At 43.5% G+C, this 19800-nt stretch overlaps 1 protein-coding gene across 2 annotated transcripts in view; it reads left to right on the forward strand.

Annotated features, from left to right (window-relative positions):
* The window catches only part of LOC126202985 (myrosinase 1-like), a 485330-nt gene that overhangs the window by 433509 nt on the left and 32021 nt on the right, over window positions 1–19800 (forward strand). For both annotated transcript variants that reach the window (XM_049937174.1, XM_049937175.1), the window contains exon 8: window positions 4448–4595. In XM_049937174.1, the coding sequence (XP_049793131.1) occupies window positions 4448–4595 (148 nt within the window). The remainder of the gene's footprint in view (window positions 1–4447; window positions 4596–19800) is intronic.

Below are 19800 nucleotides of genomic sequence, written 5' to 3' on the forward strand. Positions count from 1 at the left end.
GTGGGTGTGTGATAAAGCACAAGCTCAGACAGGGTCTGGATGAGAAAGGAAATTGGCCATTTCCATTTCAAAGCAACCAACTTAGCAACTCTGATTGATTTAGGAAATCCATATAGCCTACGTCAGAGTGGACAGGCAGACTTGGAAGCCACTCCTCCTTTAATGTTAATCATCTTTCCGTCTACTGAGAATGGTGATCCAAGACCAGGAAGGGCAAAAATATCAATAGGTTTATGAAGAATAAAACTTCTTATCTATGCTTTTGAAGAAGATTGGTTGGTTGGTTTTGGGGAAGGAGACCAGACAGCGAGGTCATCGGTCTCATCGTATTAGGGAAGGACGGGGAAGGAAGTCGGCCGTGCCCTTTGAAAGGAACCATCCCGGCATTTGCCTGGAGCGATTTAGGGAAATCACGGAAAACCTAAATCAGGATGGCCGGACGCGGGATTGAACCGACGTCCTCCCGAATGCGAGTCCAGTGTCTAACCACTGCGCCATCTCGCTCGGTTTTGAAGAAGATTGTGGTACAATGTGCAAAGAAGTTTCTGAGAGATTCTAGCATCATCAGCATTCTGAATTCTTACAAGTTATTTAAGAAAACAGAGATATTGCTGCATGATATGCCATTTGACTACTAAGTAGGTACAGAAATGGCTCGACATCACTGGCTTCCAAAAACGTGAGCACAACATTGAGTGTGAAGCAGTCTGGATCAAATTGTCACACTGATGTTAAGTTGCACTGTGCTTTGGAGCTGATGTAAAACTTTAGGCCCTCCTGTAACGGAACAGTTAAGCCAGGTCAAAGGTCAGAGGAAGGCAAGACCTTATCACCTCCAGTACAATCCAAAATATTTAGAGTTGAAGATAGTTTTACTATTAGAGAGAAAATCTAAAGAGGAAGGACTTATGAGAAATATTTAGAAAAGAATGTAGCATCACTTCACAGGAAAAGGATATATTCAAGTAATTGGTCACTTAATTCATGATGATGGCTTCCTGATAACTAGTACAGAAAAAACTGACATCAAAAAGGTATAGTTTGTAGAAAGTAGTCAAGGCACCATAAAACTCAAACTGAATCTAACACCACTACTAGTTTTGATAGTGACCTCAGTTATAGAATTGGGTGTGAAACCATTCAAACCAGTTTTCTGATGCCCAGAATGGATTACATTGTATCCATAATCATTCTTTTCTTACCATATGATTTAATTCATGGTTTAATATTTGTATAACCATGCTGAATTACTTATGTAAGTGTACTTGTGTAAGTGTATAAATAAAAGAAGGGAAAGGCAACTACTCACCTACATCACATCAATGCATGGAGCACAGCAACAGTTAACAGAAAGCAGCATTTACACTAGCCTTCGAATACTAGCTCACTTTTCAGCAACAATACACACATTCATACACGCAACTACACAGACACCCAAACGCACTATTACATTGCCATGGCGAGACTAATCATTGACACTCGATTTTTGAAAGCAGTTGCCTGAGCTGATGGAGGTGGGGAGGGGATAGGGAAGAACGCAAGAAGAGGGAGTGGGAAAGAGGCAGGTCTTTGGATAGATGACTCCACAACAAGATGATAAAAGTGCAGAGGGTGCAACAAGAAAAGATGTAGGAAGAGGGAGAGGAGCAGAGAAATTAGGAGGAAGAAGAAGAGAGAGGTAAAGATGATGAGGGAGGGGAAGAGAAAGGTGAGAGACTGAAAAGGGGCAGAGGAGAGAGGGATGGAGGGAGGGAGGGAGGGAGGGGAGCAGGGAGAAGAGAGAAGGGAAAAGGCTAGGTGAATCAGTGGGAACAGGTTAGTGGAGATTTAGGCCAGTGGGATTGCAAGAATGCAGGATATGTTGGAGAGACAATTCCTATTTGCTTATTTTAGAGAAACTTGTGCTGTAAGAGAGTATCCAAATGACCCCCACAGTGAAGCAGCTGTTTAAGTCACTTGCGCTGTGGTGTGCAGCATATCTGGCAAGTGGATGGTCAAGTTTGTGGTTTGCTGCAGTTTGAAGGTGGCCATTCATGGAGGTAGAAAGTTGGTTACTTGTCATGGCCACATAGAATGCAGCACAGTAATTGGAGCATAGCTGACATATAACTTGGCTGCTTTCACACATGACTCTGCCTTTTATTGGGTAGAACATGTCTGTGAATGGACTGCCGTAGGTGGTGGTAGGTGGGTGTATAAGGCATATCTCGCACCTGGGTCGACTGTGAGGGAATGACCCAAGGGGTGCAGGTTTGGAATAGGGATGGACCAGGATATTCTGAAACTTGAGCGGGCAGCAGGACACCACTTTGGGTCACATTTAGGGTAGTATATCCATCATCTCATGGCACAACAGGAGGTAGTAGAAGATCTGGTGGAGAATATGGTTGGCCTTTTCAAGGCCACAGTGATACTGGGTGATCAGAGGACTGCTGGTTCATGGCTGTTTAACAGGTTTACTGGTATTAGATGAGCTGATGGCCTGGGAGACTTGTTTATGGATGAGATGGATAAAATATTATCTCTCAGTAAAGGTTTTGGTAAGGCTATCAGAATATTTTGACAACTCCTACTTTCCACAGCAGATGTGGTGTTCACACATGGTGAGACTGTAACAAAGAGACTTTTTGATAGAATGGTTTACAGTTGTCAAACTGGAGGTACTCTTGGTGTTTGGTGTGCTTGATAAGGATAGATGTATTTATGGAGCCATCTGAGAGGTGGAGGTCGACGTGTAGGAATGTGGTTCATTGAGTTACGAAGGACCAGTTGGAGCAGATTTGGGAGTAGGAGTTGAGGTTATGGAGGGTAAAGCAAAGGTTGTCTTTGACATGAGTCCAGATTGTGAAAATGTCATCAATGAATCTGAAAGACTCAAGAGGTTTTAGGTGGTAATTGGATATGAGGGTTCCCTCCAGATGACCTATAAATAAGTTGGCATAGGATGGAGCCATGTGAATATCTGTGGCAGTACAACAGATTTGTTTGTAGATTTGGTCTTTGAAAGTGAAATAATTGTGGATCAGGATGTGGTTGGCTAAGAGGGTTAGGAAAGGGGAGGTGGTTTGGTACCAGGAACACATTGGGAAAGGTAATGTTCTGGGTGACCACAAGACCATGGGCATTGGGGATGTTGATGTATAGGCAAACTGGTCCCACTGCCTCACCTTGCATTTTACCTTCTGCCTGTACCACTCCTTCTCTATCCAGATAATCCACTACTTTCTCCCACCACTCTTCTCCTCCCCTCTCCCTCATTCCCGCATTCTCTCTCTCTCTCTCTCTCTCTCTCTCTCTCTCTCTCTCTCTTCCTCCCCCCTCTGCCTCCCCCTCTCTCCCCTCTCCTTTTCCATCCTTTCCCTTCTCTCTTCCTCTTGATCTTCACCTTTCTCTCCTTTTTACCCCTCCCCCTTTTCCCCCCTCAGTTCCCCACTCCTGCCCTCTTCCTACATCTCTTTTTGTTTTACCCTCCGTAATTTTTCGTCTTGTTTAGCGGCCATGATGAAGTCATCTGTTCAAAGACCTGCCTCTTTTCTGCTACCCCATTTTTGCATGCTTTCCTCTCCCCTCCCCACCTCAGACAACCGCTTTCAAAAATCGAGTGTCAATTATATTGCGGTTGTGTGTGAATGTGTGTACTGTTGCTGAAAAATGAGCTAGTGCTTGAAAGCTAGTGTGAATGCTGCTTTCTGCTTGCTGTGCCCCAAGCATTGATGTGATATAGGTAAGTAGTTGCCTTTCCCTTTTTTACACATTGCTCCATCCAGGAATTTCCGTTATTGTTATGAAAATGGATTTTATTTTATATTTTAAGCTTACTTGACAGTGATGTTATAAGTTCATGCTTAAACCACGATATGAACCTAGGATCTTAGTCTGTAAAGGGCACATAAAAAAAGCTGTAATTTTTGTTTCATTATTTGTTTTTGTACAATATTGCAGTTACAGATCAGAATTTAACAAAATTATACTACAAAGTTTTTTGACTGAAATAATTTCATGGTAGCCTACCACATCAGTAATTTGAGAAGTAATGATAAAGTTTGTCTGTTAACTGAAAAAGGGAAGTTATGTATTTCATTGTTCATTTTTATTTGCAAGTGCATGTTTGCAGTCCTGGTACATACTGGAACTTCACACCACAGTAGTGAAGTAAAATGCTAGAATAGCCAAAATAAAATGGTCCGGCCCACTGATAAAGTGAGGATGGGCTTCCATACTGTTCTGGCACTTCTAGAGTGTTGTTGATGTACTGTGGTGTTATGTTTCAGTATATACCAGGACTGTAGATATGTACTTTCAAACAAACTAACAACTATTTATATGCATAACTTAAATTTTTAGTTGCCTGTAAAAACTTTACAATTGCTACTCATAATGCATTATTTATCTACATATTATTTAGTAATGGCTTACATAATGTGACAATTTTACTGTCTTATTTAAGTTTGGATACTGGGCCCATCCAATCTACAGCAAAATTGGTGACTATCCTGCTGTAATGAAGGAGAGAATCATGAGAAACAGCCTGGCAGAGGGCCGGTTCAGATCTCGTCTACCGGAATTTTCTCCACAGTGGGTCAAATTTATCAGAGGTAATAACGGAAAATAATTGTTTTAGCCATACATTTGTGCCTTTGGGATACAAATTGTGACATTCTATTACAGAGAAACATTAGACAATGTTGATTACTGTGAAAGTATTAATGTTTCAATGTTGTTATGTATACATATATATTGTTCATATTCTTTGAAGTTTGTCTGTCACATGTATCATAAATTCTTTGGTTCATTTTTAGTGTAGTGAGATAGAACTGTATGCCACATCTAAATTTGAAGCCAGATCTCTGCCACAACCAAGTATACCATCTCATCATGTCTCAAAGCTTGAGCCTGTCACTGGCTTCATACTAAGTAGAAGCCCTCTCAGTAGATACTGAAAGACTATTAGTACCGTCATGAGAAAGGGTGCAGTGGGAAGTTCTGCTTACCAGTCACTTCTTAGTTTGTTGCTGAATGCATTCTCATACTCTATGCGGAATATGTGTCCCATTGATTATATACATGAGAAGTGAAAGCTGCATGTTGGACAAGGGTTCAAACTCAGAGTCTTGCTTTTCACTAGCAGTGTGCTGCCAATTGCACCTTGCCTGGCAGACAGTTTAAGCTTTCTACAAAAAATGAACCACTGTGGTGGTAGCCTCTCACACCATAGGATGGGGAAAGGAGGAGGAGGGAGGAGGGGGGGGGGGGGCGGGGTAGGAGTGGGTCACTGCACAGTTCTGAAGGGAATGGGATAGCTCACTGCAGGTTGAAGCTTTTTCAATTGGTCTCTATGAATCATGCCGAGACCACCTTGTCCATACACACACACACACACACACACACACACACACACACACACACACACACACACACACACACACTCTACACATGAGGGAGGGGGGGGGGGAGAGAGAGAGAGAGAGAGAGAGAGAGAGAGAGAGAGAGAGAGAGAGAGACCCTAATAGTGTTGCCTAAACAAAAATATGATTCTTACTAAATTTAAACTGTTGTCAATGTTTAGTTGTAATAAAATTAAAATGGAAATTTTGAAATGAGAACCATTAATGAAATTTAACACTGATATTTATTAGATGCAGTTAGTAATATGCATCCTAACTTAGCTTACAACTCATGCTTCTGTAATTTTTCTATTAAAGTCACATTTTCTCTGGAGTGTGCCATAATTTAAACCTACTGCAAAATATAACAGTTTGAGCAATCCATTTAATTCTCTGTCACTGTAAGTTTTCAATTTATGTTACTTTGATTCAGCTTGTCAGTGGCTGTTAGTGAACAAAAGTTGTCTGGATTTAATATCTTTGAAATTATCCTAAACATGGAACTGCAGTAAAACATACCCACAGTTATCCTGATCGCAACAATAGGCTTTTGTATGTTGCTGCTTTGTAGCTTGATTTTCACCCAGCATATACTAGTAATATTATCCTGCTGTCCTTCTGTTTTACTTGACTTGGCCATTGCTAATGTAGGATTTTGTGACTGGTAGCACACACAGCTTGACAATAAACGCTTTCAATATCTTCAAAGTTAACAAAATACAGTGTTACTAGGTTATAAGAGGCTACACCAAAAGGAATATAATGAGCTTACAAAAGACAAAATATATCTCACTGTAAGAGTCAATTGTTGCTTGTGATTTCCCTATTGATCTTCAGGTTGTGACACCCTGCCCTCGCCCCCCCCCCCCTTACCACTCACTTCTTTTTTGTGTGTGTGTGTGTGTGTGTGTGTGTGTGTGTGTGTGTGTGTGTGTGTGTGTGTGTGTGTGTAGCCCTGGGAATGTTGGATAACTTGTGTTCAAGCTGCTATCCTGCCCTAGACATCATCGGTGGACACCATGGTGTAGAGGATTGTGGCAGCCACTGCTGCTCATTTGTCTCCTCGACATCCATGCTGGTAAAATTCATTTTCTGGGGTAATGTGGTAATGGGTGGGAGGTAAGGTCCTGTAGCCATAGGGTGGCCCCAAGTTGCATTTGTGTCAGTCATCTCCTCTACAAGATGAGCCTGCTTTAAGTGCATGACAGAAACTGTCTCCTTGTGCCCATTCCAGAAAATTTTAAAAGTGTGTGATCCTCTTCGTATCACCACATAAGATCCGGAGTATATTGGTGTTGAAGGTGGGTGCACACCATCGTCTCACAGCCAAAGATGAGTAGTACTGAACAGATCCCTGTGAATGACTACTAATTTGCCATAGTGAGACTTAGGCTCAGTCAGCTACAGCACAGACACATTCTCATGAAATACATTCCCAAACTCAGAAATACTCATCACCAGTGGAATCTGTGTGTGTTTGTCCATAATAAGCTCAGCAGGCAGTCTCGAGTTTTTGCCTTGGGGCAACTGTGCTGCTGTGTGACCTACATCTTCTTTCAGAGCCGTCTTTAAACCCAGCAGGACCAAAAGCAAGGCATCTGTTCACTTTTCACCTCTGCACATCAACACTGCCTACAAAGCCTGGTGCAGCCATTCCACCATCCCTTTACTTGTGGAATGGTAACTGGTGGTGTAAATGTTTAGGCAACTGCATCGTTGAAGGAACTCCTGAAACAATGATTCTTCAAACTGCCAATCTCAGTTAGTGGTAATCGTCTGCAGAGACCAGAATCGTGAAATCCAGCCATTAACTGGTGTCCTTTCCACTGTAACTGCAGTAATGTCTGCAATGGGACACACCTCAGACCATCTTATGAAACAATCTACAACTGTAAGCAAGTAATAGTAATTGTCTGACTATGACAGTGGCCATACCGAGACCAAATGAATATACAAGAATTACATTGTAGGTGTAATAATGGTACCTCTAAGTGTTGACACATGCCTCCTTACTTTGCATTGCGGGCAACATTGACACTATTGAGCCCACTTTCTCCAATCCTTCTTCATCCCACGCCAAATAACTTTTTGTTTTAGTAACGCCACCATGGCATGTACTCCCAGCTGAGACAACTTATGAAATGCATCAAAGGCTAAACAACGAAAGTGTTTGAGGGCAAAGACTCGAAGCATATTACAAGATTTGTCATGCCACAAACATATAGCCAATTCTGCCCTTTTCCTGGGGGAAACAATGCTCAGGGTCCAGTCTTTCAGCCATAGCAATACTACTCAAGTGTACAGCCTTTATGTCTGTGCAGCATCTCGGCAGAAAATCCAGGACCACATTTCTGCTTCCACTAATGTGGTGCCCATCTGTCGTTAACTGTGACATGAACTCTGCATGTCTGCATTGTCTAGTAGACCCATTACAGATTGTTAATTGTGCTGTTAAAGGAGCACAGTCAGTGTAGATGAAAAAATGTTTCCCTTCAGGTGAGTGTCTAAAATGTTGTGACTTGGCAAGACAGCCAAGCCACTATGATTGGTAGCCGAAAGGCATGCGTTAAGCTCACGCAGGCTGGCTTGAGGTCTGGAACATTTAAGGAAGTTAGACTTTAGCAAAAAAGGTCGTAGCTGTTGGAATACTTAACTTTAATCCATAATTGGTGAACATCGGTCTGACGGTACATGCATCACAAGATAAATAGCAAATGATAATGGCGCCTTGCTAGGTCGTAGCAAATGACGTAGCTGAAGGCTATGCTAACTATCGTCTCGGCAAATGAGAGCGTAATTTGTCAGTGAACCATCGCTAGCAAAGTCGGCTGTACAACTGGGGCGAGTGCTAGGAAGTGTCTCTAGACCTGCCGTGTGGCGGCGCTCGGTCTGCAATCACTGACAGTGGCGACATGCGGGTCCGACGTATACTAACGGACCGCGGCCGATTTAAAGGCTACCACCTAGCAAGTGTGGTGTCTGGCGGTGACACCACATTCCTCCCCCGCAAATTGGTGTACGGCTGTGTTATAAGGCTTCCGCCCGCCGTGGGGAGGACTCCATGTCAACGTATCCGACGAGGTGGGGAGCCTAACAACAGGCGAGGCCGTGCCACCTGCACCCTGCCATTCGGTCTGAGGGGAGCTAGGAAACGCCTGAAAACCTAGTCCAGGGTGCACGTCAACATGCGGTGTATGCGCCTGTAATGAGTCAGGAGGGGCCGAAGGGTCGACCCCCATTGCGTCGGGGGATCTGACGCGCGATGACGACATCTGGGCCGGAGTGGGCAAGAGTTCCATGTCAGAGGACAACTGGTCATGGGAAGCGATCGGCGGCGTGTGACCCAGGGAGGCGCCCGGCGGTTGCAGCAACGCATCCACTGTGGGCGTCGCCGGTGGGAGAACAGGCGGCGGCGGCAGCGCGTCGCCATGGGGAAAAATGGAAGGCATCGTTGGTAACACCTGGGCCTGAGGCGAGCCAGTAGATGGGTCCCCAGGGCGCTGACCAGACAGCACCATCGCTGAAAGCAGACGGGGAGCGGCAGATCCCGTGCGACGACAGAGGCGCAACTGATTGAGATGCCGACGCACCGCACCAGAGGCCCCCAAAACCAGATACATAGCGCGGCCGAGGCAGCAAAGAATGCGCCCTGCAAGCCAACGCCGTGAACCTTGATAATTGCGGTAGTAGACAACGTCGCCTGGGGCAAAATCAGGGGTCTGCCGCTGTACAGGAACCTGATGCGGCGGATGTAGCAAAGACATCAAGGTTCGATGAGGGCGACCGTGAAGCAACTCAGCCGGCGAGCGACCATCGCGGGGCTGAGAGCGATAAGAGGACAAAAAGAGCAATAACGCGTCCTCCCGCAAATGCGACTCTTTCAACTTCAACATCTGTGACTTGAAAGTCCGGACCAAACGTTCAGCGGCCTCATCACGCATTGTGTGGGGAACATTGCGCGCTCTGAAAAATTTCGGTTGCGCATTGACTTTCAGTTCCAAATGTGCTGTATAGTTCTTAGCGAAACCGAGACCCAGTGCAAAAATGTCTGCAAATTCTTCACATAGACGAGAAACACTGGCTGAAGGCACAGTCTGGTTCACTGATAGGACCTGATTTACTATAGACAAGTTAAACAACTGAAATAAATCGAAACCAAACAAGTTCACTGCAGAAGAAGAACGAAGGACGTAAAATGATACAAGTTTTGTTTGTCCCCTGTATGTTGCAAGAAGGCTGCACTGTCCTAACACAGGGATCGCCTCTCCGGAATAACTACTTAACTTAACATTTGCAGGACGCAACGGAGGTGTGCTCGGCTGTTTGTACGTGTCTTGATTGATCAGTGAAACTGCAGCTCCAGTATCGAGCTGGAACAGTATCACTTTGCCGTTAATGTCCAAATCAACAAAAAGTTTATTGTCCTGCTGACGACAAGAGCGACTGTCTCGTGCAACGTGAACAGACACTGGTACAAAATCACTGGCAACTTGACGGGATTTCCGGCGATGTCGACGCACACTATTTGTGGGACGAACACAGTCACTGTTAGAGAGAGTAGCACTGGGCGGAGTGGCATGAACGACATGAATTTCCATGGGCGAAGTGTCGCGAGCCTGAGTATCCTTGGTTCAATTCCGATTCCGGCGTGAAGCAAAGGGCCTGGAATGGTTGTGAGTGTCCGATCGGCGCTTTTTCTGGCAAACACTTTGAACATGTCCTTTTTTATTACAGAAAAAGCAAATAGCCTGGTGTGACGGGCAATTTTCACGCGAATGTCTAGTAGCACACTGCGGGCATGATTTCACTGCATTTGCATGCTGGCGCGGGACACGTGGCCGAGAGCCAGGCTGCTTTGGCGTGGCCGGGCGCGAGGACTGTTTACTGTTCCATGCAGCTCACCCGGCGGGCCGGTTAACCTGACACACGGGAGACGAAGTTTCAAATGATGCCTGAGCAAAGTCAAGTGTGTCCTGCCGATCCAATATGTCCACCACTTGTTGAAGGGAGGGATTGACTAGTTTCAAAATCCATTCCCGTATACGAACGTCAGAAACGTTCTGTGCTATTGCATCACATACCATAGTATCTGAATAAGGGAGTCCACATTCACACTCAAAAGCACAATCCCTAGTAAGGCCTTGCAAGGTTGCAACCCACTCCCTATAAGTCTGACCGGCCGTACGTTTTGTACGAAAGAAGGTATACCTTTTTGCAACTACATTGACTGATTCTTTGAAATATGCATCTAATGCAGACAAAATTTCTTCGTAGGACAGAGTTGCTACGTCGCGTCCGGGAAACAATTTCAATATCACACGGTACGTGTGCACCCCGATGGATGCTAACAAAAAAGGCTGCCGCTCGTTACCTTGAATTCTGTAGGCGGTGAGATGGAATCCAAATTGGCGTGACCACTCCGTCCAGCTTTCCAGTGCAGCATCAAAAGGACGAAAAGGTGGTGCAACAGCATGTTGTGGCTGCAGTAGCAGTGGAGCGGCGGCTGCCGCATCGTTTTGCATTACACGTTGACCCTGGACGAGCTGTCCAAGGGCATCCAATAAGGCCTGCGTCTGCTGATTCTGCAAGCGATAAAATTCGGACAGTACATCTGGAGATTGTGGCGAAGCCATGACACAAGTAAATTAGGGCAGTATAGTGACTAATGTGAAGTGGCCTTGTCGCCAAACTGTTGTGACTTGGCAAGACAGCCAAGCCACTATGATTGGTAGCCGAAAGGCACGCGTTAAGCTCACGCAGGCTGGCTTGAGGTCTGGAACATTTAAGGAAGTTAGACTTTAGCAAAAAAGGTCGTAGCTGTTGGAATACTTAACTTTAATCCATAATTGGTGAACATCGGTCTGACGGTACATGCATCACAAGATAAATAGCAAATGATAATGGCGCCTTGCTAGGTCGTAGCAAATGACGTAGCTGAAGGCTATGCTAACTATCGTCTCGGCAAATGAGAGTGTAATTTGTCAGTGAACCATCGCTAGCAAAGTCAGCTGTACAACTGGGGCGAGTGCTAGGAAGTGTCTCTCTAGACGTGCCGTGTGGCGGCGCTCGGTCTGCAATCATTGACAGTGGCGACACGCGGGTCCGACGTATACTAACGGACCGCGGCCGATTTAAAGGCTACCACCTAGCAAGTGTGGTGTCTGCCGGTGACACCACATAAAATTCACGATGGCAGCATATATGGTGTACAACTCTCTGTCAGTGGTGTGCCAATTCTTCAGAGCATTGGTGAGAAGCTGAGGAGAGAAAGAAGAATGCTGAAGGTTGTCACACACTTTATAGGAACTGCTGTAAGATTTCCCCACAGCCACCTGACTGGCATCTACCGTGAGTGTCATAGGCATGTTATGGTGTGGATATGCAAACAATACAGCCAGCACTGCATAATCATTGACTCTGTTGAAAAATGTCAGTTGCTCTGTTTGCCACTTTATCTTCCATTTTCTGGCCTTTTAAGCAGTGCAGTCAGTGGTGGGTTGCTTCCATACATTCCAACAAGAGTGTGATACCTGCTGATGAATTTCAGAACCTAGGAACATTATGCAGTTCTTTACAAATGCACATTTATCTTGGCTGATTGCCACTCCATGTTCCTGTAAATGCCAAAAAACTTGGCACAGATAGATCTAGTGTTGAGTAATTGACTCTGAGGAAACCAGGATGTCATCCACATAACAAAAGAGGAATTCGAAGCCCTGAACACTTGATGGATGGTGCGCCGCCAAGTTTGTGTGGCCTTTCTTCAACCCTTATACAATATAATGGTATTCAAATAATCCAAATTGCACAGTGAGGGCCGTCTTTTCAACATCAGTTAGTGCCACAGAAATTTATGATAAGCTTAGATACTGTCAATGATGCTAAAAATTTAAGCTGCCACCATGGAGTTGTTGAAATCCATTATGCTTGTGCGGTATTGGATACCTGTCAGGTATCGTTCTGAAATTTAGCACATGGTAGTCACCACATAATCACCAAGTGCTGTTGCATTTTTGTACCACATTTATTGGTGGTGCCCATTGGCCTCATGAGTCCTTCCTGAATTTGCTTATCTGTGTCTTTCTTTACTACTGTGAACTTTCCTGGTGTGAGCCATCAGGATTTGTTGCCACCAGCAGTGTGTTGTGTGTGGCCTTACTCTTTGCCTCTGTCATTGATGTAATGCCAGTAAACTCATCCTAAATATAACTCAGATCTCCTGCATATTCTACAGCTGTGACCTCTGCAAAACTCTGCAGTGTTCCTCTGTTGAGCTCCATGACCAGTTTGAAATGGTGTAAAGAATCCACCCCCAAAATGGTGTCACTGACGTCCTCCTACCAAGAAATCCCTCTCAAATTGTTTGTTTAAGCCAATGTCTAATGTCATTATCTTCTTGCCATATGCTCTGATGACTGAATTGTTTGTTGCTGTGAGGTGTAGTGAAGCCAATACTGATCGGTTCCAAATGACTTATCAGTGGCACACCTAGCTCTGAACCTGTGTCCACCTAAAACTCTGTTCCTGAATACGTGTCCACCATAAGAACAACAAGATACACTCAGTGCACTCATAAAACCAATTCTTTGAGGATTCTAATCAGGCACATTAGGCCTAATGGTTGTATCACAAAAATAAAATTGTAACTCCTCAAAGATGAGGTTCTTGCAGCCAGACCCGAAAGTGATGCAATGACGCTGTATGTTGATTGATTGTGTGCCGTGCACAGGTTCAAATTTATGATTCTGTGCACCCATATTTTTCTGTCTGAAAAAAAAATCTGTTGTCCTGCTATTCTGTGCACTAGGGCTAAGAAAACTGTGACCTCCAAGAGTCAGACCAATTCACCCGTTCAGTGCTATGTGCAGGAAAATGACACAGTGGTTTCTCTGTGGAAATCATCTTGTGCTTTGTGCCTGAGATCACACTGTGGAATTTTTCAGTTATGGGTGTCATCAGCATACTCAGCACAGTAGTCACAGCAGGGCAAGGAGGGAGGGATTACTGAAAAATGCAGCACAATGGTGTGTAACACCCTTTATGGTCCGTAAAGAGAAGGTCATTCACTTGCATGCCCTGTCTTCTAAACATTGCTGAAACCAAGACCCATAATCCTTATGCTTATTTGTCCTGAATTTATACTGCTTAATCAGTGTTAGTTTTTGTGTTCTCTGAACATTACCTACTCTGTGGTGGCGCAACTTATGCGCTAACTGCCTGAAAGCTCTCTGCCAGCTTGCTCTGTGCAATTTGTCAGAGCATCCAATTGAATGTCTAGTACAGGCCAGAACATACAACTGCCTCTAAAATACTCGGTTCAGCCCCACCAGCCATGTCAGTTCTAGCACAGTGCTGCAAACATTGAATTGTAGACGAGCAGTAATGGCCTCTGCTTTTCTGTCAACACTGTTAGAGGCTATTCTGTGTCCATGGCCAGTATCATTCTCTTGTTATCAGGAAGCAATTATAACCAAAGCATTCTCACTGACCTCTCATGGAACAGATAGGAACCTGCCAGTGAATGAAGTTCTAGCAAAGGTTGTTTGGTTGGCTCACTTCCCTCGTCTAATTTCTGTAACATAATAACCTCTGTAATCCAAACTATGGAGTTGGTGTGGACTGTTTGATAGGTAAGCAATTTTTCAATGCCCAGTAACTACATGTAAGTAAAACGTTCTTTACCTGTACAGTCTGCAAGTCATTTAAATGTTCGACAACATAGTGAACTTGAGCTGTGTCGTCGTGAACACCACACCATATTGGCAGAAAATGCTTTCAGCTTCCATGAATCTGAGTTCTGGTCTAGATGTTCAGAATACCTGCAGTTTGACTGGACATGTGGCCCTATCTTGTTCGGGAAACAGATGAACCCGTGGTTGCTGGTCAGTGGAAGTACCTGCTACAGTGGGGTATTGTGTTTGCTGTACCTCATTCATGTCCTCTTGTCTAACGTTGCCACTTTCATGTTGGTCTGTCATTTCTTCATGTTCTGTCTTGGGTAACCACTGTAGGAGTTTGTGACTGATGTGCTGATTCAGAGTGACAGCACATACAACTTGCAGTGTTGCTAGGTCACAAGAGAATGTGTCAAACAGAATACAAAGAGCTTACAAAAGACAAAACACATCTCTCTGTAACAGTCAATAGTTGCTTGTGATTTCTCGGTCAATCTTCATATCACTGCATTATTATACATCTCCACCAAAGAACTGTATACTACCCATTACAGCACTTAAGTATTGGTATCAACCAGTATGAAGTAAAAACTTGTGTGCCGGACCGAGACTCGAACTCGGGACCTTTGCCTTTTGTGGGCAAGTGCTCTACCAACTGAGCTACCCAAGCATGACTCATGCTCCATCCTCACAGCTTTACTTCTGCCAGTACCTCATCTCCTACCTTCCAAACTTTACAGAAGCTCTCCTGCAAACCCTGCAGAACTAGCACTCCAGAAAGACAGGATATTGCGAAGACATGGCTTAGCCACAGCCTGGGGGATGTTTCTAGAATGAAATTTTCACTCTACAGCGGAGTGTGCGCTGATACAAAACTTCCTGGCAGATTTAAACTGTGTGCCCGACCGAGACTCGAACTTGGGACCTATGCCTTTCGCGGGCAAGTGCTCTACCAACTGAGCTACCCAAGCATGACTCACACCCCGTCCTCACAGCTTTACTTCTGCCAGTACCTCGTCTCCTACCTTCCAAACTTTACAGAAGCTCTCCTGGGAGCTTCTGTAAAGCACACAATGATTAAATAAACATGAATCACATTCCTCTGTTGCCACGGACAGGTGTTACCCCACAGGAATGACCCACTCAAACCATTAAACGGTGCAGAAGCATCAGAATCCCACCAGCCACTTATACAGTTACACATCATCTCAAAGGCAACAGCCTCATTGTAGAATTTTGCTGCTAGTTCATTATGTGGGTGATTTTCTTGCAAGGACTGTAATTTTTTCTGACCTAGCTTACCGTTTATTTTATATTACTGCTGCTCACTTGTACCTATGAGAACACAATTTATCACTGTAACATTATTATGAAAGGGATAGTTGCTACTCACCTTATAGCAAGATATTGAGTCACAGATAGGCAAAACAAAAATACTGTCAGAAAATGAGCTTCCAGACAACAAGGAATTCATCAGAAATAGACAGCATATACACATACACACTCACACAAATGCAACTTGCATACACTTACCTGTGTGTGTGTGTGTGTGTGTGTGTGTGTGTGTGTGTGTGTGTGTGTGTGTGTGTGTGTGTTCTATTTTTGATGACTGCCTTGTCACTTTCTGACAGTCTTTTTGTTGTGCCTACCTGTGACTCAGCATCTCTGCTATATGGTGAGTGGCAACTATCCTTTTCATAATATTGTTACAGTCCATCCTGGATTTTCTATTGTTCTGTTTATCACTGTGTTAGCTGACACAATAATGAAGGAATAGGTATGGGCTTGTCATTGTGAAACAACAATGGAACAGTGCAAAACAATTTTATTTGTGTTTCACCATGAGTTGCTGAGTCACAGAAAGGCACAACAAAAAGACTCTTATAATTAAAACTGTCAGCCATTAAGGCCTTCATCAACAATAGACTCTCTCTCTCACTCACTCATACAAACTCAACTCACACACACAACTGCAGTCTCAGGCAACTGCGAGCAGCAGCACCAGTGCATGATGGGAATGGTGACTGGATGGGGTTAAGGAGGTGGCTGTTGCGGAATACACTGCCAAACATATCATTCTTCATTTCAATGACTGCTCCAAAGCCTGTGCCATTTGGATCCTTCCCACCAACACTAGCTTTTCTGAACTGGGCAGGTGGGAGCTTTCCCTGAAATACATTCTATGTTCCCGTAACCCTCCTGGCCTCAACCTTCGTTAGTCACTGTCCTCAGCCATCCAGCCACCTTCTCTGTGCCCATTCCAGCACTACACAGCCGTCATTCCACCACCACACCCAGTCTTTTTATTTTCCTCTCCTTTTCCGCTACCTCCCCCCTCCCCCCTCTATCTCTCCCCCGCCCTCCATCTAAACTGCAGTAATTCACTGTCCACCACCCCCACCATGCTATTCCTCCCCCTTCCTGCCACAGCCACCTCCTTACCCCCACCAAGTCGCCACTCCCATCATGCACTGGTGCTGCTGCTCGCAGAGTGGTTGCAGTTGCGTGAGACTACAGTCGTGTGTGTGAGTTGCAGTCTACAAGCTAAGCTGCAGCAACTTTCCTTCTCGTAATATTGTTACATTCCATCATGGATTTTCCATTGTTTGATTTTGTTATTTGGCACACTTTATACATAGGTGCACCAGCTCAAGGGTTAAAAACTGCCAAAATAATAGTTTGAGTAAACTGTGACCCAAATATTGCAATATGTGATTATATCTTTCAATCTGATATTATCTCTGTTCCATTCAATAATTTTGAAGCCTCGTTTATTACGTTTAACAAAGTTATTTCCCTTTATGAAATTATGAACTTCATCCATTAATATTATGTTCCTTCCATCATTTCATCCTCATATTGTGATCAGACACAGGAACAACATGTGTTTATAAGACTTTTCCTCTGACAGGAGCTGTTTCTTGCTCTTTGTGGTAAATCATGTTGTTTTTGTTTTCTTTCTCTTAGGCCTGGTAGCTCCTATTGGGAGCAAAATTCAGAACTTCTGCAGGCCATATTCTGTTTTGCTTTCTTACAATGCTGCAACTCCCAAACATTAGCCAAGTAGTCTGTTGAAAGGCAGTAAAATTTGAACTGGCAGTCAGTTTGGTATAAGTGTCTGCCTAGTCAGTAGTGTTAACTATTTCTTTAGTATACATCTTTTTTGATACTAACTACTACAACAACATTATTAACCATGAGTTACTATATATTTTGGTCTAGAGGAACATGTTTGTGTTAAATGTTTAATTTATTAACATTATACTGATTTAAAATGTGATGCCTAACAGATACCAACTTTTGTAAGTCCTCATTGCCAGTTTTGTGAAGGCCTCACCACTACTGCTGTGGTGGCTGAGTTTGCGAGTTTGTCAAATGTCTTCTGGTGCAGTACACCACTAAGACAACTTTTCCCTGCCACTATTACGCAGCTATACCCAGGGACGGGTAACAGGATAAGAGAATGAAGGTTCTTCAACACTCCAACAAATTAGTAACAAAGTCACAAGAATGAGTTCGAAAAGTTTACTTATCCTTGTGACTTTCTGAATGATTAAGTCTGCAACACTGCATGTAATGTAACACAAAAAAGGTGCTCAGTGGCTAAGTGCAAATATCATACGTAAAATTCACAGTACATAGCAAATGCAATTTACAACAACTGTCTGTTCACTTCGTAGAGTTCACTATACAACTTCCCTGTCTATAACCAAGTGGGCAGGAGCTGCCCTTCTATCTTCCAAGTAGGCTTCTGTCTGTTGTCATCTGATCATTGGTGGATTGTACTCAGCCAGCAACTGACAGAGGCAAAGTCAATATCTTCATCCTCAGCTCCGCCCATGGTGCTGGTGGAACTCGTGCAAGTGGTGAGTCTCTATGGCACTGGCACCAGTTCACATCTTTGCATCTATGGTGCTTTCGCCCTGGCTGTGTCTTGTTCAGGCGACAGAGCACCAACTATTTAACAACAAAAAAGTAAAAAAAATCAATTATTGTAGAGTTTAAGCACTGATCAAATCTCATGATAGACAGATGGATAGCATATTTCTTTAAAATAACAAAAAATTAAGCATTACTTTCTGTAGCTCTCCTTCTCCTTCTCCTTCTTCTTCTTGAGCCCTTTGTAGGATGGCAGGCAGCCCCTTTATTGATTGTGTTTTCCTCTTCTCCTGCCATGACTTCTTCATACTTTCTCTTTTGCTGTCCCACTCTTCTTCAAAGATCTTCAGTATCATCTTCATGTGTCAGCTCCACTGATAACACTCTGTTCTGTTCCCATATCCTAATCTGTCATCAGTCACTGGCATGTTGGTTGTACTTTTCTCCAGTTTTCCTTTCCTTCCATTTTGATTCCATCAGTTCTATCTAATCCTTCCTGAATTCAACAACCAACTTGGTTCCTGTCTTTCTTCCTGTCCTCCCTTTTGTTTCCCCATATTCTTTTCATCCGTCACCAGAGCCATATGTTTTTGTGAAGCGTATGAAGGCTACCACCATCTGTTTGTTCTTTAAGGCCCATGTTGTATCAGTTGTTTGATGGTAAACATCTCTTCTATGTATCATCTATTTCTAGCTCCATATACAGACTGAAGAGGTATATTATTTATGTTCATTTGATAGGTGCATGGTCCTATATGTAATTACTTTTGGATTTTGTATCAATCCTTTCTCTGGAGTTGGTTCCACATATCTTGTTAACAATATAATATTTTTCCCATTAAATTGTAAAGGTGTGGTATATCAATCAGTTTTGAATTATTTCATAATAAAAACAGTCTTGGTTGAGAAAATTATTTAATATTAATACTGCATTTCGGACATTTTGAGGCATCATTGGACTGTCTACAAAACTACAAAACAATCTATTAGAAACATATAGAGGAAGGGGCATGGACTTATCTTGTGTGACTGTGCATATAAAATAAACTAAAGCTGTAGAAACTTCATAAAAGTCGCTGAATATGCAATACATGCATATAAAATAGAGAATGGAAGCAAAAGTAACTAGGTATGTAACCTAACCATCATAAAAACATATAAAATGGAAAGTGGACCTAGTTAAAAGAAAAGAAAACTGTCTGTTTATCATCAAGAAGGTACAAGAAGGGGCATAAAAGTTTCAGATGCTATCACATGTTACCTTAAGCACACCAGTGGACTCCACCACAGCAGCACAGAATAGGACCCCGCTTACAAAATAAATGTGGTATGAGCTGCATACACACTCGATAATGTCTGTTTGGCACGCACACAAATATTACTGTGACAGACCAGGATGCAAACACCAGGCACAATGTGGCAAAAGGCGCCCAGCTGGCATTCAAGACTGGCGTAAGGCACATCTACAAAGTGTAAACCTATATAAAACAAATAGATTAATATGTACATATGTAAAACGTTCTAATCACATGCAACCAAAATTACATTAAGGTACACCTACACCAAGCAGAAAAAAAAATGTAAAATGATGACATGATAAACAGGGATCCAAAATATGTCATCCAAGTTCTGTGATACAGGATAAAATAGCTAAATTTTAAAGTACATGCACAGTACCTGCATTCAAGATCAAAAGACACAAACATCAAGGCATCAGGATCAGTTGTTGTTGTGGTCTTCAGTCCTGAGACTGGCTTGATGCAGCTCTCCATGCTACTCTATCCTGTGCAAGCTTCTTCATCTCCCAGTACCTACTGCAGCCTACATCCTTCTGAATCTGGTTAGTGTATTCATCTCTTGGC

The sequence above is a fragment of the Schistocerca nitens genome, chromosome 9 (assembly GCF_023898315.1).
Source record: "Schistocerca nitens isolate TAMUIC-IGC-003100 chromosome 9, iqSchNite1.1, whole genome shotgun sequence".
NCBI lineage: Eukaryota > Metazoa > Arthropoda > Insecta > Orthoptera > Acrididae > Schistocerca > Schistocerca nitens.